Source organism: Stenella coeruleoalba (assembly GCF_951394435.1).
Source record: "Stenella coeruleoalba genome assembly, chromosome: 5".
In the NCBI taxonomy this organism is placed as follows: domain Eukaryota; kingdom Metazoa; phylum Chordata; class Mammalia; order Artiodactyla; family Delphinidae; genus Stenella; species Stenella coeruleoalba.
Window position 1 is genome coordinate 19,334,660 of NC_137150.1, and position 25,718 is coordinate 19,360,377.

Consider the following 25,718-nt stretch of genomic DNA (forward strand, 5'->3'; position numbering starts at 1 on the left):
TATTGTTCATTTCTGTTTGTTTGTTCTTTAATTCTTCTAGGTCTTTGTTAAACATTTCTTGCATCTTCTCGATCTTTGCCTCCATTCTTTTTCCGAGGTCCTGGACCATCTTCACTATCATTATTCTGAATTCTTTTTCTGGAAGGTTGTCTATCTCCACTTCATTTAGTTGTTTTTCTGGGGTTTTATCTTGTTCCTTCATCTGGTACATAGCCCTCTGCCTTTTCATCCTGTCTGTCTTTCTGTGAATGTGTTTTTTATTCCACAGCTACAGGATTGTAGTTCTTCTTGCTTCTGCTGTCTGCCCTCTGGTGGATGAGGCTATCAATACTTAATTTATATGTATATTCAAAACTCTAAATCCATGCTAAACATAAACAAGTCTCCTAATTATGAATTTCCTTCCTATTTTCAGTTTTATGTGAAAGCCAAGAACTTGCACAGCACAAAAAGTAGCTCAGCTGAAAGTTTCTTTTCAAAATGCTTTGATGTTTTGGTCTCTACTGTCCGCACTTCCTGATGCACTTGTATTATAAGAAAGGTATAGTTTTGGTCATGTTCAAAGTAGATGTATTTTCAGGGAAACCCCCTCAAACCTGTGCTTTAAGAAAGCACTGCTTGGGTTTATTTCAGTTTCAAGAGTGCTTAGTATTTTTGTCTACTTCCAGAGATGCAAGTTCTACTTTAGCTCAACTTTAGTTTCCTTCACTAAGTCTCTGTGGGGCTTTTAGAAATTCTAGACTTCAGATTTGTGACCTTTCAAATTAGGGGCATGGTCTGAGAATTTGCTCATGTTATCTAAAGCTCACGATTTAAAATTCTTTCCAGCTATAAACATCTCAGGCACTGTAGCATAGTGTTTTAGTACAGATTGTGGGTCAGTTAGTTTAGGGTAGGTGTGGTGCTGAGAGTCTGCATTTCTGTCAGGCTCCCAGGTGATGCTGAGTAGAAGGAGTTCAGTGTGCACATTTAAAATTTTAACTGCTGGAAGTTGAATGCCTGTTGTTCCACTTACTAGCTCTGTGACCTTGAGTAGGGCATTCCGCTGCTCCGTGCTTCCATTTTGGCATCTGTCAAAATGGGAGTGATTAAAATGGCATTTAGCTCTAAGGGTAATTTAAAGAATAACTGGTATAATTCATGTAAAGTATTTAACATCTAATAACAATGATAACTACTAATAAATATTGATATATATTTTATCTGGTGAAGTAGTCTCTCAAGAATTGGAAGGGGAGGCGTCCTAATGTTTATTTTTGCTTGAGAAGCATTTCAGTAGAAGTCAGTGACCAGCTGTCCCAGTTTTCCCAGGACTGTCTTGGTTTTAGCACTGAAAGGCTCATATCCTGGGAAACCTTTCACTTCTGAGCAAACTAGAACAATTAGTCACCCTTATGTTTTATATAGTTATTTTAAAATTTTCACAGTAACCTCGTGACATAGGTAGCATTACCTGAATTTCACAGATGGACCATAGCTAGTAAGTGGTGAAGCCTCTCTTCAGACCTGTGTTTGAGTGACTTCAGAGTCCTTGTGTGTTCCTTTACATTTGCTGTACATTCAAATGTTGTTCCTGTATTATTAGTCTTTCAAAATGTATATCAGAAGCATATTTGGTTTAGAATAAGATAAGGGAATAAAAAATCTTTAACTTCCACAATGTTATTTTAATAAAAAAATCAATAAGCAGTAAATAGGAATATACTAGACACACCAGAATCATGAGGCTACCCTGATCCACAGTGTGAGGAAAGTTGACTCATCTCAAAGCCTTGCTTTTTGTAGACCAAATGAAATGGACAGTTGGGTGAAGATGAAGCTTAGAGGCAGAATATTTAAATAATTCTGGGAGAAGGTGGGTGTTCAGGGAAGTGGCTAGGGAAGAATCTGATTTTATTACTTTTTTCTTCCTGACCCTTTTTTCCTAGTCTTCTGCAAAAATGACTAGACATGTGTTCTTTACCTTTCTTCATTTCTCTGTCTTTGAAAAAGATTAATTGCAGCAGATTCAATTGAGCTTTGTCCAGTGGCAACATCAAGGGTTGCCAGAACATAAGAAAGTCCTCAGATTATCCCATCACCCTGTCTGAGCTTTTTATGTGACAACCAAAGAACCATATCAGCTGGAATCCTCCCCTTAAGTCTTCACTGAAACAAATGCTGTTAACTCCAGAAAGACTTCTGCAGATACTTCTCATAAAATTTGCTCAGTTTTACTATTAAGAAAGCTACTGCTCATTGCTGAAGGATTTTTTAGTCCAAAACAAACCAGAGTTTCCTCATTTGGATATAGCCATAGTGAACCTGGGCCTTGGCAGAAGTGTTATTTATTTATTTATTTTTTGCGGTACGCGGGCCTCTCACTGTTGTGGCCTCTCCCGTTGCGGAACACAGGCTCCGGACGTGCAGGCTCAGCGGCCATGGCTCACGGGCCCAGCTGCTCCGCGGCATGTGGGATCTTCCCGGACCGGGGCACGAACCTGTGTCCCCTGCATCGGCAGGCGGACTCTCAACTACTGCACCACCAGGGAAGCCCAGAAGTGTTATTTTTATGTTCTAAAAATGATTTGGATATGACTTTAACTTAAAAACTTTAAACATTTAAAAATTCAATAAATTGATAAATAAAAATATGTTATAAATATAAATAGTAAAAAATAAATTAATGCCAGTTAAAATCTGTAGAATCAACAGAATTTCAAAGGAGGGACCCTTTCTTATTTATTTATGTATATTTTAAACTGTTTTAATATGTAATGGATTTGAAATGTATAAATCTTTGTTCAAATACTTATTTACAAACATTTTTATGGGAAGATAGAAATTGAAATGGAAATATTATCCCCATTTCATCTATTTGATATGTCTACAATTTTAATTGAAGATAAAACCTATGAGTAAATTACTTTTGCAAATAAACTGCATACTTCAATAAAGATCACCATAATTATTGAGAAAAACAATCATTGAAAGATAGTTATTTTTATTTTAGAACATTTAGAATTATTCTATATCAGTGTTTCTCAAAGTGTGATTCCTGGACCAGCAGCATCGGCATTATCTGAAAACTTGTTAAAAGTGAAAATTATTGTGCTCCAGCCCAAATCTAATGTTTCAGAAACTCTGGGGAAGGGGCCCAGCAATCTGTACTGTAGTAAGCTTCCCAGGTGATTCCAATACATGTTCAAGTCTAAACCATTTAGAAGAGTGTCTGATGGGTTGTTAAGAAGATAAATTGATACCTTTGGCAGGGTTGGAGAATTAGAACCTAAACTGATGACTCACAAATTATATAACCTCTTTGGCTCTCTCCTTCTAGGAAGTGATGACCATTGGACAGTGTGGTGTAAGGAAAAGAATTTGAATTTTTAGTTGTGAAGGTCTAGTTTCAAGTTGCAACTTATATATGCAAGTCACTTAAGAGCCATGGTTTCTAATACATAAAGTGGAGATAATACTAGCCTCCCCCCAACTCAGTCTCAGGGTTGTCGTGATCAAATGCAGACATGCAAGTGAGGGTAATTTTTAAATTATCCAGTGCTATGCAAATGTTACTTTTCATATGATCATTACTGCCAGTATGATTACAATTCCCCCAATTTTTCCTTCTCACCTCCCCTCTCTTTGTCCCATTAAATTTGATTTCCTCTTGAAATTTGTTTTGCAAAGCAGAGATTAAAAAAGAGAAATTGGAGACTTTTTAAATAAGAAGAGAAACCAATGTTCTTGCAATTTCTTTTATATATGAAATGATACATATATGGATTTTTTCTTTGTTTCATGAATAGTCTTTTAAGTCTCTAATCCACAATGTAAAATGAATCAATAGCACATTTCAGTGATACCATGGCAATAATAATGCATTTGGAACATTAAGTGTCAAATTTCCCTCACATATTTCAAAAATTGTTTTACATTTTGCTGGTTTAACCTCTCTTGACACCAGTGAACTTAAGGCTTGTAATTGAAGGATAAGTGAGCAAAAAAGCAGTTCAAGTGATAATACATCCATTTCAATTCCTATTTTCTGGACGGAGACCTTTTATGCTAAGTTCATGTGAGAGTAAATTTTTATGACAAAATTATAACCCTCAGATAGATGCTACTCAGGCAGGCTGAGATCTCTCCTGGTATAATGGATTTTGTGACAATGAAATGCAAGAGAGTGTCCCAAAAGCTTTGCCTAAGGAATTTCTGACAGTAGCCTATATGCTGCCGAAATTTTCAAGATGCTATTATGACTCATTTCTACTCATTATAGAAAGATGGCTTGGTATTTTAATCGTGAAATACCATTGTGTTGAAAGGAGAAAGAAATATAAAGCATAGTCTGAAAAATTGCCATGTATTCATTAGTTGCACTATTTAGTAAATTTTGTTGTTTTTGCTGTGATTTTACATAATAAAACCTTCTAATTTAGAAGGTCGAATATATTTGTTACTCCTAATTTGAGTTTCACAAATAATTTTCTCTTTGTCACTAGTTGAATGAAAAGGAGGTGTCCTCTGCCACCAGAGGTAATCTGAACTTCCTATAATTCTGTATAGTTCTCTCTTCCCTGAGTGGTAGAATACTGCTTCTTCTCCCATTTCAATGGGTTATCTTTTTTTTGAGGGTAAGTTTGTAAAGTTGTCTCATAATATTGTAACATGTGCAGTTAAAAATATTACAGCATCTATAAGGGCCAAATATTTTTTCTTTTTCTCCCCCTAGTTTTATTGAGATATAATTGATATAACACTGTGTATGTTTAAGGTGTACAACCTGCTGATTTGATATGTGTATATATTGTGAGATGACAAACAAAGTAGGTTAGTTAACACCTTCATCACCTCACATAATTACGTGTTTTTTTTTGTGATGAGAACATTTAAGATTTACTTTCTTAGCAACTTTCAAGTATGTGATATAATATTGTTAACTGTAGTCACCATGCTGTACATTAGATCCCTAGAAATTATTCATATTATAGCTGGAAGTTTGTACTCTTTGATCAGTATTTTCCCATTCCGCCAACTCCCAGTGGCTGGCAGCCTCTCACTATTCTACTCTGTTTCTATGAGTCTGGCTTTTTATATTCCCCATATAAGTGATATACAGTATTTGTCTTTCTCTATCTGACTTCATTTCACTTAACATAATGCCCTCAAGGACCATCCATGTTGTTACAAATGGCAGGATTTTCTTCTTTCTCATGGATGAATAATATTCTTCTCTATCCATTCATCTTTACCTGGACACTTAGGTTGTTTCCATTTCTTGGCTACTGTGAATAATGCTGCGATGAATATGGGAGTGCAGATATCTCTTTGAGATCCTGATTTCTTTTTCTTTGGATATGTACAGAGAAGGGGGATCATATGGTAGTTCTATTTTTAAGACAGTGAGGAGCCTCCATACTGCTTTCCATAGTCGCTGTACTGATTACATTCCTACCACCAGTGCCCAAGGGTTCCCTTTTATTCACATCCTCGCCAACACTTGTTATCTCTTGTCTTTTTTGTAATGGCCATTATAACAGGTGTGAGGTGATATCTCATTGTGGTTTGATTTGCATTTCCCTTGATGATTAATGATGCTAGGCATTTTTTCATGTACCTGTTGGCCATTTGTATGTGTTCTTTGGCAATGTCTATTCAGGTCCTCTGCCCATTTTTTAATTCGATTTTTTGAGTTTTTTTTTGTTTTTCTTGCTATTGAGTTGTGTAATTCCTTATATATTTTGGATATTAACCCATTATCATATAGATGGTTTGCAAATATTTTCTCCATTTCCACAGGTTGCCTTTTCATTTTGTTGATTGTTTCTTTTGCTATGCAGAAGCTTTTTAATTTGATGTAGTCCCACTTATTTATTTTTGCTTTTATTGTTTGTGTTTTTGGTGTCATATCCCAAAAATCATTGCCAAGACCAATGTCAAGAAGGCTTTTCTCTAAGTTTTCTTCTAGGAGTTTTATGGTTTTACATCTTATGTTTCAATCTTTAATCCATTTTGAGTTAAATGGTTTCCATCTGAGTGGAATATCTTCTTCCCTTCCTTCACTTTGAACCTGTGGATGATCTTACAGCTGAAATGAATCTCTTATAGGCAGCATGTAGTTGGGTCTTGGTTTATTATCCATTCTGTCTTTTGATTGTAGAATTTAATTCATTTACATTTAGAGTAATTATTAATAGATAAGTGCTTACAATGCCAAATTATTGTTTTCTGGCTGTGTTGTACTTGCCTTGTTCCTTTTTACTCTCTGTCTTCCTTTGTGAACTGGTGATTTTCCATAGTGGTATGGTTTAAATCCCTTTTCTTTATCCTTTGTGTATCTACTGTAGGTTTTTGCTTTGTGGTTACCATGAGGCTTACATAAACTACCTTGCAGTCTGTTTTACATTGATGACAACTTCAGTTGCATACAAAAACTCTACCCTTCTATTCCCTACATTTTATGTTTTTGATGTCAAAATTTACTTCTTTTATATTGTGTATTTATTAACAAATTATTGTAGCTGTAGTTATTTTTAATACTTTTGTCCTTTAATCTTTTTTTACTAGAGTTAAGTAGGTTAATATGCCACCATATCAGAGAGTATTATGAATTTGACTATATACTTACCTTTGCCAGTGTGTTGTATATTTTCATATGTTTTCATGTCACTAATAGTTTCCTTTTATTTCAACTTGAAGAATTCCTTTCACCATTTCTTGTAAGTCAAGTCCAGTGGTGATGAACTCCCTCAGCTTTTGTTTGTCTGGGGAAGTCTTTATCTCTCCTTCATTTCTGAAGGAAAACTTCTCTGGACAAAGTATGTGTGGTTGGCAGTTTTTTTCTTTCAGCACATTGATTATATCATTCTGATCTCTCCCTGACTGTAAGTTTTCTGGGAAGAAATTCACTAATAGACTTATGGGGATTCCCTTGTAAATTACAAGCTTCTTTCCTGTTGCTGCTTCTAAGATTCTATGTTTGTCTTTGATATTTGACAGTTTTATTATCAATATATTGTGTCTTGGAGAAGATCTTTTTCAGTTGAATTTTTTGGGGGACTCGTGAGCTTCATGAAGTTGGGTGAGCAAATCTCTCCCCAGATTTAAGTTTTCAGCCATTATTTCTTTAAATAAGCTTTCTGGCTCTTTCTCCCTCTCTTCTCCTTCTGTGACTCTGTAATTTGCAGATTGCTCCTCTTGATGGTATTTCATAATTCATGTAGGCATTCATTTTTTCTTCTTAATTCTTCTCTGGCTGGAGAATTTCAAAGTTCTCCTCTTCTGCTTCACAGATTCTTTCTTCTCCTTGATCCATTCTGATGTTGATGCTGTCTAATGCATTTTTTTCATTTCATTCATTGTATTCTTCAGCTCCAGAATTTCTGTTGGGTTCTTTTTTTTTTTTTTTACAATTTCTGTCTCTATTAAACTTCTCATTTTTTGTGTATATTGTTTTCCTAATTTCATTGCATTATTTTTTCTGTGTTTTCTTGTAGCTTATTGAGCTTCCTTTAAACAGCTGTTTTGAATTCTTTATCAGGTAAATTCCAGATCTCTATGTCTTTGGGGTGAGTTACTGGAATATTATTGTTTTTCTTTAGTGGTGTCATGTTTCCTTGATTTTCCATGTCCTTGTAGTTTTGTGTTGCTGTCTTCACATTTGAAGTAGCAGTCACTTCCTCCAGTCATTACTGACTGACAGTAGGAGAGAAATAACCTTCCTTCAGCCGTTCTAGAAATCCTGAGACTTTCTCAGACTTTCTGTAGATATGCCGGCAAGATGGCAGAATTCTTAAGCTTGTATGCCTTCTCTTGAGCCTGCAATATACCAGGCTGGGCGCTGACAGCCTCCTTTTTTACTTTCCCAGGGGAAGTGCTAAAAGTTCAAGTTTGTGGTTTCTCTTTGGCCCACAGATTCAGGACTGCTTTGAGCATGTGCTCACTATCTGTCTGCCAAAGGTTGCTCTCACAACTATTGGAAGCACACACAGGGAGCCGGCCATGGGGTGTGGGTATGTGTGTGTGTGTGTGTGTGTGTTTGTGAAGAGCTCGGAGTGACTGGGCTGGTTGGGGGGAATCTGCAGGCAGGGCATCCCAGTGACTCTTAGGCAGGTCTCTGATGGAATCTGTGATATGGTTAGTATCATTCATGTCCCTTTGATATGTTCCAAGCCCTGGCTCCTGTTCTCCCAGCTACTCACTGCTCGCAGTCATGCAGCTCATGACTCAGTACTCTGGATGAGATGAGAGAGAAATGGGCCTCTTTGCTAGTGTCCCACATAGCTGGGGAAGCCAGGTGCTCACTCACATGCTCTCCTTTTCCTCTGTGGGGGAAATTGCAGGCCAAGAAGGGCTCTCTTAGGCTGAGTTGTGCCACCTTGGGGGAGAGGTGATGAGAGTAAAGTCAAACTATTCCTCTTACCCTCTCCAATGTGTCCAGTCTTGGATTTTTTTGCTTCAGTGGTTCAATGGCTAGAACTTCTCCATCGAACTCCTGGATTTTCACAAGGTAAGAGGCTGATTTTTTTTAAAAATAAGTTTATTTATTTATTTATTTATGGCTGCATTGGGTGTTCGTTGCTGCTGTCAGGCTTTCTCTAGTCACGGCAAGCAGGAGCTACTCTTCCTTGTGGTGCGCAGGCTTCTCATTGTGGTGGCTTCTCTTGTTGCAGAGCATGGGCTCTAGGTGCACAGGCTTCAGTAGTAGTGGCACATGGGCTCAGTAGTTGTGGCTTGCGGGCTCTAGAGCATAGGCTCAGTAGTTGTGGCACATGGGCTTAGTTGCTCTGTGGCATGTAGGATCTTCCCAGACCAGGGCTCAAACCCGTGTCCCCTGCCTTGGCAGGTAGATTCTTAACCACTGTGCCACCAGGGAAGTCCAAGGCTGATTGTTTAAGTCATTATTCTCCAGGGGCTCCCAGACTGTGGCCAAGAGGGGCTAGAGCCAGTTCATGGGCCACTTCAGGGTCCATAGCCAGGGTTGAGGTCTGTATGTTTATTACCCTTGGCATATGGGGCTGGATTCTGTTGCTCCCACAGAGGCACCTTTGTCCATGGATGGATGCCAAATTGTTGTTGTTGAGGGGGGGATATTAGTGAGGGACATCTTATTTGGCCATCTTGGTGATGTCACTCTCCATATGCTACATTTGGACAAGCACCAGCTCAGGGTCAGAACGACTGGGGAGACTGCAGGTGGCACTATAGAGCAGGGAAACATTCAGGCCGCATACTGTAACAAATACATTGTCATGCTTTAATTATTTTATAAAATTTTAGGATGTCTAATTTACTTGTTTTTGATAATTGGAAATGTTTTATATTTTCCAGCTATCTAGTAGACATTTCATTATGTATTTCTTCTGAATATTGTTAAAAAAACAAAGAAAAAAGTCAGTATTAATAAACAACAACGAAAAAGAAACAAACTTTTCTACAAACTCTGAGTTCCCAGGGTTAGAGTTCATTTTTATGTGTGCAGATATTTTTCAAATTATGTTGGATTTTGTTTTCAGTTGTGCTTGTAGACTTTTGAGCGTCAATAACCCTTAGATTGTAATAATCTGATGAAAACTTTGCATGCAGGGAAATGTCATATGCACACATCCCTTTGTACCTCATTATAGCAGAGCCCAGGGGGGAAAACCACACCTGAGGGCAGCCATGGTGCCATGTTTCTGTACCACCTGACACCTACCTCAATTAGGAGCCACCTGAGCCAACTCTCTTGAGGATAAGTGTTCCTTGTCTCAAATATAAACAAAATGGAAATAAGTAGCTTACTTTGTTGAGCATCTATTATCTCAAATCCCAACAAAAATCTAGGAGATAAGGAGGGCAGGCAAAGGGTGATTGTGTCTTGCTGAATATCATTCAGTGGATTCAGGAGTCTAAGCCAACCTCCTGATTTCTAGTCCTGTGATTTTGTATAACACCCTCTGGGGATTTTCATCCAGATCGCATCTGGAACTGTTATGATAGCTCCTACTATCATATTTTTAGCTTCAGTTCTCAAGAACATTTTATGGTCCAAGCTGATTGCTCAGCCTCAGTCATCACAGTTGTATTCCAGCCAAAAGAAAGAGAAAAGAACAGAAAGGAAGGACTAAAGTGTATATGCCAGAGGTCTATGAAGTTAGCTTTCTAGACTTTGCCACATGGTGTTTCCTCTTGCAACTCACTGGCCAGAGCAGTCCAAGAGCCACTCTGTTTGAAAGGGAAGTTTGGAAATTGAGCCTTTGAGTAGCCATGTGCCCAGTTCAAAATTGGGAGGCCTATTACTAGGGAAGAGGGGAGAATAGATTTTAGGGGACAACGAGCAGTTTATAAGCTTGGGCACAGTTTCTAGGTGCCATTGCTTCATATAAATGAGTGTTCAACTCAGATTGCTTTCTGCTACTGCTTCTTATAATTTGTATCCTGGGAAATCAACATCAGTTTAATACTACCATATTTCATTGTAGGTTTTGGAACCAACGCACATTCTCTTTTAGAAAAACTCCCATTTACATTTTGTATGTTAAAGGTAAAAGGTTAGAAGTTCTCTGTCTTTGATCTTTTCCCATGTCCACAAAAGCCCAACATTCATCTATTTGAAATGACCAAAATAATTTAAACACTTTGTGAGAACAAGTTGGTAGAACCTGAGAATAGAGAGAACTTGACTATTTTCAGTGATTTCTTGCACGTTTCTCTGGGAATTACTTGTTTGTTTTTTCATCTAAAGAAAATGAGGCATAAATGTTTGTTTCAAATGAGAAACGGAAACTCTTGTCAATAAGCCTAATGTTTACTTAGGCAGTGAGCACTTATGTAGTTATAGAACGTATCCGATGTGTAGGGTATGGGGAGGGTACTTCTGATATGACATTTTAAAATCAGTTTGGAGTCATAATGCCCATTGGAAACTCAAATTTATTTGCATTGCTAAAAATAATCAGTAAGATGTTTCATTTTCTCATATAATGGAGGTCTGTGTCTCAGCTACTAGATCATGGCCATAAAAATTTTCAAAATATGCAACAATGTTTCTTGAGTGAATTTGATAGTATGAAAACTAGAAGAGGAATGATGACTTAGATTTTTTTTGTGAGACATTGTCAAGAATATTTTAAGAGACAGCACTACTTGTAACTTGGGCACCAAGTCATTTTACTGATAAATGAGAAATGACCAGGGAAGAATCAAGCACTGACTACTTAAACTTTTCCATAAATAAAATGAAGCTTTATAGTTTTTAAATTTTAATATATTGATAGATATTTTTCTTCACATGTTTATTTTCACAATTCATATGAAGTCAAGCGAAATACCCTGAGATGTCATGCAAAAGGTATTCAGTTAAGATAAGGAATGATCTTGTTAGGATTTTTGATTTTTAGTCACTCAAAGACACTTTTGTGTCTTTTATAAACTAGGTGAGCACTGAATGATATTCAATAATTGGGATTATCTCTTTTACCTCCGCCACCTAAAGACCTAATGGAATTAGAAATATTTATGTAAATGTTAAGATTACAGTTTCTTTCAGTCCTTTATCAGTTGAGTAAGTGTGAATGAGTGTATAATTCCCATATGGCACGTTTAATGGAACACATTTGCGTTCCTGGGTTCGGAGCCAGTTTTGAATATTAAATATTTAGGTATAGGTATTATATTTCTTATAAGGGACAGTTTCACCTCATAATCAGAGTTTTATGTTTTACTTCCTTGCCATTGTCGCCTTTCCCTCCTCCACCTGTAAAGCACTTTTGTTAGTTTATATTGGTTTGCCCTAGACAGCTCTGCACGGGGAACTTTTACCTGCCTTCTAACTATCAGAAATACCATCGCCTCGTAGATTTGATGGCACTCTTTCTTTTATGGGCCCTTAAAGGAGTCGTGAGGAATGTCCCAGATTATTTGTTAACCTGGTTTCTCAGGATCTTCTAAGATCCTCAAAAATTTTATCCAGATTGTTCCGAGAAGTAAGTTTATAGGAAGTCAAGGAACTCTCTACTTGTCCCTCAAATTCTGGTCAGGCATCTGTGTTCTGGATTTTTACAGTGTAGATGCCACTGTTGTCACATGATGCAATATTGAAGAATAAAGTTAGGGAAAAGGTATTTTGTAACACTACCTTAAGCGATACTATTATAGACAGTATAAAGGTAGTAAGTTACTCCGATTGCCCTTGGTCGACATGACTTTCTCTTTTCCTTTTCAACTTTATTTCCAGGCTTTTTGTCTATCCATTATTAGGCAGGGCTCACAGCTGACCAGATGTTCTGGCTGTGTCTGTAACTGCCAAGAGGTGTTTTGGCAGGTAATTTCCTCTGACTATGGCAGTTTAAACTATTTTGAATTTTATGTACATTATGTTGATGAGAACTGGATTGGTTGTTTAAGGCACTGAGATTCATCTCTAAATAAACCACTTTATTTCCTGCTAGAACATCCTTTTGCTAGTGTGAAGATATAAACATTATCAACTTGTATTAAAAAAAATATGTAGGTAAAATATGTTTTGAAAACTTGAAGGTGTTCTTTCTTATTAACAGAATGCATAAGAAGCATTAATGCATGATTATTAATGCTAATAGAGGAATGTAGAGAACATAATTTATAAAAAACAGAAGGTGCACTTTGGAATATGTTTTATTTTTATTATATTGGCACATGAAATGATGAAGCCACATGGTGAAAGTCTGGTTCTGGAGAAAGTGAAGGTCCTCATTTCCTTCCCATGACCCACACGGTATATCACCTTTCAAAATACTCAAAATAATACTTTGTGCTGGGTTCTAACTTAACTTGGTTAAACTTTCACCTAAGGCTATTTGTTAAGATACTATTGAGAGTAAATAAAAGCAAAAAGAAATAACATAGGACTTAAGTGAACAAGAGAGGACCTATTCAGGTGATGTGGAAACCACATTTAGGGATAAGCAAAGATTGACTTTCTAGTGAAAGGCACGGGAAGAATTAACTGGCTTATTCCAAACAGAGGGCAGTTCTTTAGGAAGTATGCTTGAGGATATACTTGACAATAATTTCGACAGCTAGCATGGTCTCTTTACAAGTTGACTTTATCTGAGATTCTGGAAGGAGAAAACTAAATTTGCCTTTGTCTCGGAGCTCAAAGGCAAATGTGTGTTTGATGCCCAGGTTGTAAGCCCAGTCTAAAGAAGAACCTGATGTCGGGTCTGTAAAACATAAGCAATAAACATTTAATTAGAAACAAATGTTAATGTTTTTCTTGAAATGGAAATTCACTGGGGTAAAATTAGCAATAAAAATAATTTCATGTACAGTTAATTGCAGTAATGAATGGGAGTAGTGGTCTGCATAGTATAGCGTCAAGTAAAAAATAATCATGGCTTTGGAATCCATCACATGTTTTAAATATGTGCTGCATTTTCAAAATTACATTTTGCTTGGATCATTTTGAGTCTAAATTGAGTTTGTCTTCTGGGTGCACATTGTCGTAGATGGAGGTGGTCTGAGCAAGTGCAAGCAGTTGAGGAGACCAGCTGAGGAGGGGTCACTGGCCACTGAAAACCCACCAAGGAAAACTACACGTACAAGCTATGCAAAGTTACATTCTTTCTAGTAGTTCAGGTCTCTTTCCATTCATGTTGCTAGGATAAACTATTTTATAGTTAAAAGACCAAGAAAGTTTAAATCAATTATTTTAAGGATATATTTAATCCCCTAATCCAACTTTTCCATGTCAATTTTTGTGAAATTTTACTAAGAATGTTATTTGTTAAAAAGACTGAGAATATAAACATCTAGAGGTTATATACACATAAGGTTTATACAACATACCTTACATACAGTGTATGTAAATACTGTAAAAGCATTTATGTATATTTTGATCTACATAATTGAAAAACTAATTTTTTTGTACATAAAATTACTTATGTTTTAGGAAAAGTAATGAGTTTGATACAAACATTTTAGATTTGAAAGATAAAAATTCAAAGCTGTGATGAAGAAAGAGAGAAGGAATATTTTGGTAGAGAGAGACAGGGTTGGCTTTCAAATTATTCAACAAATATTTATTAAAACCTTTCATATGTGCAGTGCACTTTACTTGGCACTGTGGAGGGTGGGTGGTGCAAGGGTACAAAGATGAAGAAGATGCTACTGGTGTCTTTGGAACTTACAGTTGGGAGAGAAGTCAACTATGCAAATCAACAGAGATGGGGCAGAATATAAAAGTACCATAGGAAAGGTACAGTATCTTGTGAAGATTTAAAGGAAGAAAGCAATTATGCTTGGTGAAGAGGATGGCGTTCATGCTCAATACGTGCTCAAATACCACCTTCATGATGGAGGTTGTATTTGGGGAGAGCCTTGAAGAAAGGCTAGTATTTTTCCAGATGGAGATTGAAGAAAAGCATTCTGGCAAGTGAACTACAAGCATGGAAAGCATGGAGGCATTTTTAGGGACCAGTGAGATATAGTTGGACTGGAAAATGGGGCAGTAAGAGTTCGTGGGCAAAGCTCAGAAAACCTACTAAAAAAGGAAAGATGTTTTGTTTGGCAGCACAGGAGAGAGACCAGTTAGGAGGTATTGTGAAGTGAAAGCCTGAACTAGTGTAGAGTCACCACACCGGGGAGAGAATAGGGGGGACTCTACGTAAGAAATGTTGGAATGGAAGAGTCACAGAATTTGATGAAAATGATTGAGATTTCAATCTGGGTAGTTGGAAAAAATCCACATGTTACTAACAGAAACAGGAACTCAGAGAGAGTAGTGATGGGGAAAAGAAAGGGTAAAGGAAGGAAGAAAAAAGATGTTTAGCATCATTCAGGCAGGGGATGGGTGCTTCCTGCTAGGGATCTGGGGACTGGCGGCAGAACATTGCAGAGCTGTTTGGGCTGGAGCAGTCAGATGAGTACGGTCAGATGTCCAGCCTTGGCAGAATGGAAGAGTCATGTCCAGCCCTGGGATAGAAGGCGGGGGGACCCCATGGGTGGGGCTTGTGCAGGGTCCTTGAGGCAATAGTTGGTCTCTGTGTGCCTTTTCCCCTCAGCCCTGTGCACAGCACCTACCAAATACGTAGTGTTTGGCGCAGAAGGATATGTGAAGCCTGGGTCCTGCATTGAAATGTGAGTTTGGAGGGTGGGGAGGCTGGTAAAAGCCAGGGGTCGCTGCCACCTTTCTCTGATTTACTGCGCTGTGGAGGAAGTAGCCTGGGAAAATGGATTTGAAAATTATTGGCAGAAACATCATAGGTGAAACTGCCTTGCACACATTCAGGATTATTATGTCTTCTTGGTGGATTGATCCTTTATCATTAATGTTCCTGTTTGTTTCTGGTAAGTTTCTTTGTTCTGAAATTTACTTTATCTGATGTTTAATATAGCCACTCCTACTTTGATTAATGTTTGCATGGTGTATCATTTTCCCAGCCTTTCAGTTTCAACCTGTGTTATATATGAAGTGAGTTTCTTGTAGCCAGTGTATTGTTGAATCATATTTTTCTTAATCCACTCTGCCAATATCTGTCTTTTAATTAATATATTTAGGTAAATTATTGATATACCTTAAATCTGCCATCTTACTATTTGATTTTTGTTTGTTCCCTCTGTTTTTCATTCCTCCATTTGTCTTTTATTGCCTTATTGTTGGTTACATGAACATTTTTAGGATTCCATTTTGATTTATTTCTAATAATGTTTTTGAGTATATCAGTGTGTTTAGTTTTCTTAGTGGTTACTCTATGTATTACAATATACATACATGACTTACCACAGTCTACTGGTTTCAGTGTTTTATCATGTCAAGTAAGATATAGAAATCTTACTTGCATTTAGATTTTTTTCCCCTTCCCACTTTTTTTTTTTTTTTTTTTTTTTTTTTGCAGTACGCGGGCCTCTCACTGCCGTGGCCTCTCCCATTGCGGAGCACAGGCTCCGGACGCGCAGGCTCAGCGGCCATGGCTCACGGGCCCAGCCGCTCCGCGGCATGTGGGATCTTCCAGGACTGGGGCACGAACCTGTGTCCCCTGCATCGGCAGGCGGACTCTCAACCACTGCGCCACCAGGGAAGCCCCCCCTTCCCACTTTTAAAATACAGTTGTCTTGATTACTTCTCTACATATATTAAACATCACATCAGATGGAATTATACTTTTTGATTCAATCATCATGAGGAGAAAGACAGTCTATTTATCCTTCATTCATCTACCCATCCATTCATTATTCATTCATTCATTCCCTAATCTATTGTTTTTCCTTCCTTTCCACAGTTTCAAGCCTCTGTTACCATTTCTTTCTTATTTGGAGAGCTTTCCTTATCCATCTTTAAATGCTAGGTCTGTAGGTGGCAGATTCTCTTAGTTTTCCTTTGTCTGAGAATATCTTTATTTCCTCTTCATTTCTGAAGGATATTTTTTGCTGAATATAGAATTAATGATTGATAGTTCTTTTAGCCCTTGAAAAATGTTATCCCTTCCTTTTGGCCTTCCATGTTTCAAATGAGAAATCTGCTGTCATTTGAATTGTTCTGCCCCTTCTAGATTGTTTCTCTCTCGTTTCTTTCAAGAGTTTTTACTTTGTCTTTAGTTTTCAGAACTTTAATTATGGTGTGCCTTGATGTGAGTTTCTTTGAACTTATTCTGTTTGTGGTTCACTTGGTTTCTTGAATATGTTGGTTTATGTCTTTAGGAAATTTGGGAAATTTCAGTCTTTATTTCTTCAAATTTTTTTTCCAGCACTATTCTCTTTCTCCTCTGCTTCTGAGACTTTGATGATATGAATGTTTGATCATTTGTTATTATGCCACAGGTCCCTTAGGCTTTGTTTATATATTTTTTCAATTTGTTTTCTCTCTTCAGATTGGATAAGTTCTATTGTTCTATCTTCAAGTTAACTGATTCTTCCCTCCATCATATTCATTCTGCTATTGATCCTCTCCAGTGAGTTTTTAAAATTTAAGTTACTGTGTTTTTCAGTTCTATAATTTCCATTTGCTTCCTTTTGATACCTTGCATTTCTTTTCTTTCTTTTTTTTTTTTTTGTGGTAAGTGGACCTCTCACTGTTGTGGCCTCTCCTGTTGCGGAGCACAGGCTCCCGACGCACAGGCTCAGCGGCCATGGCTCACGGGCCCAGCCGCTCCGCGGCATGTGGGATCTTCCCGGACCGGGGCACGAACCCATGTCCCCTGCATCGGCAGACAGACTCTCAACCACTGCGCCACCAGGGAAGCCCGATACCTTGCATTTCTTTGATGAGATTTTCTGTATTATCATTTGTTTCAAGGCTATCTGTAATTGCTTGTTGAAGCATTTTTATGATGACGATTTTGGAATTCTCGTCAGATAATTCCAACACTTACATCATCTCAGTGTTGGCATCTGTCAATGTCTTTTCTCATTCGAGCTGTGCCTTTCTTTACTTTTGGCATAAGTGATTTTTGATTGTATCCTAGACACTTTGGCTGTTATGTTAAATCTTAAATTTTAACGGAAATCTACTTTAGCAGGCAGCCACCCTGTTTAGGTTTAGCATGCAGGCCCTGGTCTTCTTTAGTGACTTCTGGTTCCAGTGTCAATGTAGTTTTCAGAGCCTTTGCATTGCTGTTTTTGTCTAGTTGGTTCCCGTGGTGCTGCTGGGCTCCCACTGATCCCTGCAGGTAACTGCTGCATGGGTGAAAGGTGATTTCCTAGCTGGGCCACCCCGACGCCTCTAGGTGGCAAATGCAGGCTCCAGCCTGTGAGGATAGAGAGTACTTCCCTGATGAGGAAAGAAGCAGAAGGAAGAGGAGGGGCCTGAAGAGACAACCTTGTGGAATATCTGCGTGATACTTATTTTTGGGAAAATACCTGCTTTTAGAGGCAGTCAGCAGAGATGAAGTGGAAAAGAAGGAGGAGGAGGCAAACCAGGTGAGTTTGGTGTCAAGGAAGCCAAGGGAATGGCAAGAAGAAGGTATATCAACAAGGGCCAATGTTGCGGGGAGTTTGTGGAGCATGTGAGCTGAGATAAATATTCTGGCTTCAGTGATCAAGAAGGCTGCCATTTTTAGCAAGAGTTGAGTTTAAGTTCATTAGTAAAAAAGAACATAAGAGGTCTGTAGCAGTGGAGGTAGGATAAATAGGAATTGTGTCTTGCATGATGGTTTAGAGCATGCTAGACATTTCAATAAATGTGGCCAGTTTCTAGCTGTACCAGCCCTCCATTTGCAGTTAAGTAAACTGCTGTAATTTCAAAGAGTTAAAGAGTATTGATATTTCATTTTGAAAAATTTACTTTATGAGAAATTTCTCATTAAGATTAATAGTGGTGATTGAGAATTTATGTAATTTGTGATTTTTCATAATTGTGTGATGTTATTGAGTGTAATACATTTTCTTTTATGATACCACTTTCTGTATCTTCGAAACCTTAAATTTGCAAACAAAAACTATATTAAGACATAAAATAAATACAACATTGAAAGACTTTTACTTGTAAGAATATATTATTATACAACTTGATTTGTTGAACATGCTGCTTAGCCTTTTATTTATCTCCATCTATACCCACTAAAATATGTGTATATATTTATAGAATATAATAACAATCACTTGCTAAATACCAGGCACCCTTCTAAGTGCTTTATGTACGCTAACTCATTTCATTAATTCTTATCACAACCTTATGATTTAAGTACCAATTGCTGTTTTACAGAAGAGGAAATCTTGGCACAGAGAGATGAAGCAATTTACTCAAAGACAACATAGCTAGATGTGTAAAATAGATAGGTGACAAGGATATACTGTATAGCACAGGGAATTGTAGCCATTATCTTATAATAACCTAAAATAAACTATAATCTGCAAAAATACCGAATCACTATGTTGTACACTTGAAACTAATATAATATTGTAAATCAACTACACATCAATTAAAAAAAAAGATACATAACTAGTAAGTGGTTGAGTCAGGAATCAAACCCAAGCTGCATGTCTTCAGAGTTTGCGTGACTAACCATTGTACTGTACTACCTACCATATATGTCAATCTATAGTCCTCTCAATAAAAAGTCTTAATTGAGTTCTACAAGATAATTTTTTTTGTTGTTAACATTTTCTTAAAATGTTGACAATAAGAAAAAAATTTCCTACTCCTTTCAAGGTACATTAAGTGCAAGGAACTGACTGTAATATAGTCAAAACAAGTCAAGATAAAACCGAACCGAGCTAACACTCTTGTTTCATCCCAAAGAAATCCACGTAAAGTGACACTGGTGACTTAACTTCTATGTTTTTTAAAAAATGTTATTGATAGGCATTGAACATAATAACACGCACTTTTATGTCAACAAGAGTGGAAATTCTATTTGAAGCAAGAGCTGAAGCTAGAGATGCGTGGGCATGAACTGAAATATTTACTTTGCACTTCTGTTGCCCTTAGTATAATTTCAGCTTGAATGTCTTAGTGGATAGATAGTGGGTGTTGAGCTACAAATTCGGGGTCTTGATTTTCTCCTTTTCAAAATGTAGAGTAGTAAAGAGTATAGAAAACAGTACAGAGTTGAGAAACAAGAGCAGCTCTAGCGATTTTGATGTATGGGGAAGGCAACAAGAAAGGCACTTTGAAATTAACTTTTTTTTTTTTTACAGCTTTATTGGAGTATAATTGCTTTACAATGATGTGTTAGTTTCTACTTTATAACAAAGTGAATCAGTTATACATATACATATGTTCCCATATCTCTTCCCTCTTGCGTCTCCCTCCCTCCCACCCTCCCTATCCCACCCCTCCAGGTGGTCACAAAGCACCAAGCTGATCTCCCTATGCTATGCGGCTGCTTCCCACTAGTTATCTATTTTACGTTTGGTAGTGTATATATGTCCATGCCACTCTCTCACTTTGTCACAGCTTACCCTTTCCCCTGCCCATATCCTCAAGTCCATTCTCTAGTAGGTCTGTGTCTTTATTCCTGTCTTACCCCTAAGTTCTTCATGACATTTTCTTTTCTTAAATTCCATATATATGTGTTAGCATACGGTATTTGTCTTTCTCTTTCTGACTTACTTCACTCTGTATGACAGACTCTGGGTCCATCCACCTCATTACAAATAGTTCAATTTCATTTCTTTTTATGACTGAGTAATATTCCATTGTATATATGTGCCACATCTTCTTTATCCATTCATCTGATGATGGACATTTAGGTTGTTTCCATCTCCTGGCTATTGTAAATAGAGCTGCAATAAATATTTTGGTACATGACTCTTTTTGAATTATGGTTTTCTCAGGGTATATGCCCAGTAGTGGGATTGCTGGGTCATATGGTAGTTCTATTTGTAGTTTTTTAAGGAACCTCCATACTGTTCTCCATAGTGGCTGTACCAATTCACATTCCCACCAGCAGTGCAAGAGTGTTCCCTTTTCTCCACACCCTCTCCAGCATTTATTGTTTCTAGATTTTTTGATGATGGCCATTCTGACTTGTGTGAGATGATATCTCATTGTAGTTTTGATTTGCATTTCTCTAATGATTGATGATGTTGAGCATTCTTTCATGTGTTTGTTGGTAATCTGTATATCTTCTTTTGAGAAATGTCTATTTAGGTCTTCTGCCCATTTTTGGATTGGGTGTTTGTTTTTTTTGTTATTGAGCTGCATGAGCTGCTTGTAAATTTTGGAGATTAATCCTTTGTCAGTTGCTTCATTTGCAAATATTTTCTCCCATTCTGAGGGTTGTCTTTTGGTCTTGTTTATGGTTTCCTTTGCTGTGCAAAAGCTTTGAAGTTTCATTAGGTCCCATTTGTTTATTTTTATTTCCATTTCTCTAGGAGGTGGGTCAAAAAGGATCTTGCTGTGATTTATGTCATAGAGTGTTCCGCCTATGTTTTCCTCTAAGAGTTTGATAGTTTCTGGCCTTACATTTAGGTCTTTAATCCATTTTGAGCTTATTTTTGTGTATGGTGTTAGGGAGTGATCTAATCTCATACTTTTACATGTACCTGTCCAGTTTTCCCAGCACCACTAATTGAAGAGGCTGTCCTTTCTCCACTGTACATTCCTGCCTCCTTTATCAAAGATAAGGTGACCATATGTGCTTGGGTTTATCTCTGGGCTTTCTATCCTGTTCCATTGATCTATCTTTCTGTTTTTGTGCCAGTACCATACTGTCTTGATTACTGTAGCTTTGTAGTATAGTCTGAAGTCAGGGAGCCTAATTCCTCCAGCTCCATGACTCATAGATGGATGATATTAATGATACAAGCTACTTGATTCCTATCAATTCAGTGAACTATTCTTGCTAACTGGGAACTATCTTCAGTTATTTCTAAGATGGTAAAGGATTGACTATGCTGTCAATATGCAAATATAAGTATTTCACAATCTTTCAATATCAATTTTTGTGCCATCTAAATATTGCTGCTTCGTGGCAAAATAGTTGGTATACAATTTGACTCTGGTCTGGAATGCTGATTTTTGACCCTATTCTGCCCCTAAGTGATGAAATATTTCTGTATCTCAATTTCATAGTCTGTAAATGAGGGATTTAGCTTATATCAGTGGTTCTCAACCCTTGTTTCATCTTAGAATCACTTTGACCACTTAAAAAAATTCAAGTGCCTGGGCCCCACCAGGGACTAATGGAATCTGAATCTCTGGGTATAAGACCTGATCATCTGCATATTTTAAAAGCTCCTCAGATAATGCTAATTGGAAGTCAGGCTTGAGAACCATGAATTAGATAATTTCCTAGGTTTCCTCCTGGTTTCAAGTTTTATGGTTTTAACTTATTTTTTATTTGGTTCAAAGTGCAAACATATTTTTCTGGAGGTCAGAGATCTCTCCACAATTTGGGTTTTAAAAATGCTCCCTCAGTCCTTTTCTTCTGTCTCCATCAAATCAAAGAGAGAAAAATACTGGTAAATGTTAGATGCGTCCCCCAAATCCTGGAACTTGTTAAATGACAATTAGGATATTGGAATGACTAAACTTTAATTGTGGGGTGCTCCTATTTTCTTTTCTTACCAAGTGCTTTGTTACTGCCTGCTTCGTGTGAATGTTTGATGAACATTTAATCAGGTGCTTTATTAAAGCAGTCACTCCTAAAAGTTTTGAACATCTATCAAGCTGCTGTAGCCCCATGTGGAAGAGGCAATTCTTTCTAAATCTGAATTGCTTAAAAAAACTTATAATATAATAAAATAAAATAAAATAGTTAAAAATACTACTACACAGTTGTATAGAATAGTAATTCCTCTTTATCCTCCCATATTGAAAGTGACACATGATAGCATGGAACTATGTTATCTTTAGTGATCTCCTGCTCCCAGTTAGAATGTAACTCTTTGAAAGTAGTCATTGTGTCTTCACTTTTTTCACCTATCTCTCAAAGCTCCAAGTGCTGGGCTATTAGGTGGGTGCTCCATAAATTCTTGCTTATTAAATGATTGTGATTCAGTGCAAATGCATAGCTCTGATATGCTCATAATTTGCATATATATGCAAATATACATCATGTATATACATGTATGCATGTGTGTGTGTGTGTGTGTGTGTATATATATATATATATATATATATATATATATATAGAAAGTGAGAGTAATAATCCTTTGATGCCCTAGCTGCCATTTGCAAAGTTTTCTCCTGTTTGGAACCCTTTGTTCTTTGCTGCCAAGAAAATCTGTGTGTTTTTCCTCCTTACGATGTAGGAATTCCTCTTACATCATATCTGGGTGGCTTATCTGGCCCTGCTATTTCTCAATATCCACTAAGTAGGCCGCCATTTTAAACTGGTGTCCTAGTCTGTCCTTTGGTCCTTTACTTTGCTTACTTTTGTCCACTTATGTAGCTGGGTATATCATCTGTTTTGAAATCTTGTGGTCATCCACTTGTATGTGGAATGAATCCCTGGCCTGGCTATGTTGCAGCAGATCTATCTGGATGCTGGTGATCGGCTGTGTCACTGTACTTTCTCTTCTGCCCTTTAAAGCACACAACTGGTTGATATGTGATTGCTGATGAATGTTCTCTACGAATGGATTTTTTTTTTTTTTTTTTTTTTTTTTGCGGTACACGGGCCTCTCACTGCTGTGGCCTCTCCCATTGCGGAGCACAGGCTCCGGGTGCGCAGGCTCAGCAGCCATGGCTCACGGGCCCAGCCGCTCCACGGCATGCGGGATCTTCCCGCACTGGGGCATGAACCCGTGTCCCCTGCATCGGCAGGCGGACTCCCAACTACTGCACCACCAGGGAAGCCCACTTGTCTGTTTAAGTCATTTTTCTAATTCCACCAAAGGAACCTCCAGTAAATAGGCTCTAGAAGTTGTTTGTGATGACTAAAGCATTTTCAAATTCCATAGCAATTGTTGAGGGTGTAGACTTCTAGTTACAGTTTATTTTTTCAGCTTGGATTAGGGAAGTGGTTTATGAGGTATGGCCAGGTAGAGTTATTGAGTGGAATCCACAGATGCACATATTTATTTTTTCAATCCACACATTCTAAAAGTATCATGGAAATAATCAGTTGTATTTGGTGGTGGTGAGTTGTTGCATGAAATGTTTAAAAGTTAAACAGCTGTCTTCATGCTAAAAATGTTGGATATCTTGGCTCTAGAGAGTGATACAGGCTAAATCAAGTCTAATTTTGTTGTGGTTTCAATCCACATTCACACCTTTTTGACAAGTCAGGACACCATTTTCTTTGGCCAAGTTTATGAGAATTAATTCTGTTATTGTTCCCTGCCCCATACTAGATATTGTATGATCTGAGAGGAGTTCTGAAGTGTAATCCTTGCTTTTGAGGAATTAAATTTTGTTAGGAAGTTAAGGTTTTGTGAGCAGTTTCATTGGAATTTCCTGTAAAGTTTGGCGCTAAGAACTTAAACTTGGAAACAGTTTGGAGAAAAGGCGAGTTTTACTAAAGAATTTCCAAACTAAGATCAGTGGGATCTGAGGAGAAATAGTCTCACTTCCCAGGGTCTGAATTAATGGTCTTTGGTGAAAACTAAATGAATTTATTTCTATTGCTTGAAAACAGAAATCCCTAGTTATTTTAGCTGCAAAAACCAAATGGGAAAGCAGTATGCGCAGTGGTCAAGATCACGGACTCGGTTTTGTTAGAACCTGGGATTGAATCCCAGTTAAGCTAGTTGCAAGTACTGCACACCTCATCGAACATTGTGAGGAGTAACTGAGATTGTGAAAATCAAGGGCTGAGCACAGTGCCTGACTTGTAAGAAATCTATGTCAATAATTAAAAAATGCAAAGACAAAGAAAGTCTAAAAATAGTGAAGATTAAGAAGTGGTGCTCAGACACTAAAGCAAAAGCAGCAGAACTAGGACCTTGTGACCTCCTTTCTTAATCCACCATATAGATTTTGGTTGAACACAGTAGGAAGGGGCTGGTGAGAGGGACAGGAGACTGGCTTTACACGAGCAGAGTGGCTGAAACTGTGGGCCTACTCCTTTTACCCCTAGGAGCTAGGGAAAAGACTGTGCTTGCATAGGGACAAGGCCAAGGAAGAAAGAGTCCAGTCTGAGTTAAATGGTTAAAAAAAAAAGAATTGACTCTGCCCCAGTTAATTCTTGTTAGTTCCTGTGAGGATAAAATGGTGGTGGTAGTGGTGGTAGAGAATAGGATGATGAAGGAATTAAACTGTAAATTTGTCTTGTTGTAGTAATTACTTCTGTCGACCTTGTAGCCTTGTAAAAGTTCAGTATAACTTGTTTCTAGAAAAATCTTATCCCCCCCAAAAGGGTGGAATCTGTCTCCTAGATTCACGTATAATTCAGAATCTTCTGTTAAAACCAGAGTTTAAATTAGCAGTTCCAAGATGTTTTAATCCTAACTTACAAATTGTATAACTTTCTTTAATGTCTCTAAAAGAGAATTAGGGGAAGTGACACAATAAATAATAGGACAAATGTACAAATGGTCAATGCTGTTGGACCACAGGTGTGGAGTGGGTTCATACTGAGTTGATAGGACATCAGTGCCAATCTTTGCAACTTTGGCCTGGAGAGAAAGGGAAGTAGGAGTGGGATAACTGGATACCATGTGAATGCTGTTAATTCACTGGAGATTAAAAAAAGTCGATTTTACTGGTTATTTGGCATTTGAAGATCAAAATAAAATAAATGATTGAGTGAGAAATTTATTTTCAGTAAGATATACATATTGTCATTGTGAGGCCTTCTAAATGTGAAATCAGTTATGTACAGTAATATCATAGCTCGTGTTTCTGTCCTTTCTTCATACTCACTCTTCTTTCCTCTCTCCCTCCCTCCTTTTCTTCCTTATGACTTCTGACCTTCCTTCTAAAAAAACATATTCTTTCTTTTTCCTCTCAGATTTTTTTTTGGCTTCAGATATTTGTCTCTCTCAAAGTCAGTTTCTCCCATGTTCCTCCTTCCTCGGTCTTCATAGGTTCCGTACCACCATATGTCTTTCCCCACATATGATTGTATGTATGCCAAGGGAAGAAAGGTGCTTGACTCCTTTTTAAAGTACTTCTGTTTAAACTAGAGTTTTTCTTCTTGAGTGGCAGCTTATGACCTTTAATACACAATAGTGTTTTGTGCTATGGGAATGATTATTGGAATTCATTTTAATGGAATATAGTCACTAACATTTTTGTACTCTAGTGAAGATTTTGTTTAGTCTACATGTATAATGTATATAACCAAAAAGTAAGTTTTTTTCTTAATCAATTTCATTGCTGTGTAAGAACACTTAACTTTACTCAGAATAGTTTGTTTTGTATATTTGTATTTTTTTAATCCATAATA

At 37.4% G+C, this 25,718-nt stretch overlaps 1 protein-coding gene and 1 long non-coding RNA gene across 3 annotated transcripts in view; one reads left to right on the forward strand and one right to left on the reverse strand.

The window, feature by feature from the left end:
* Positions 1 to 25,718, forward strand: part of LOC307186283 — a 672,979-nt gene that overhangs the window by 16,900 nt on the left and 630,361 nt on the right. The gene's annotated exons all lie outside the window — the stretch shown is intronic.
* CPA3 (carboxypeptidase A3) overlaps positions 12,979 to 25,718 on the reverse strand; it is a gene marked incomplete at its 3' end in the record, with an annotated part of 30,298 nt that continues 17,558 nt past the window's right edge. Inside the window, 3 exon segments of the mRNA XM_079922122.1 lie at positions 12,979 to 13,166; positions 24,860 to 24,890; positions 24,892 to 24,945. Coding sequence (XP_079778248.1) covers positions 12,979 to 13,166; positions 24,860 to 24,890; positions 24,892 to 24,945 — 273 coding nt within the window.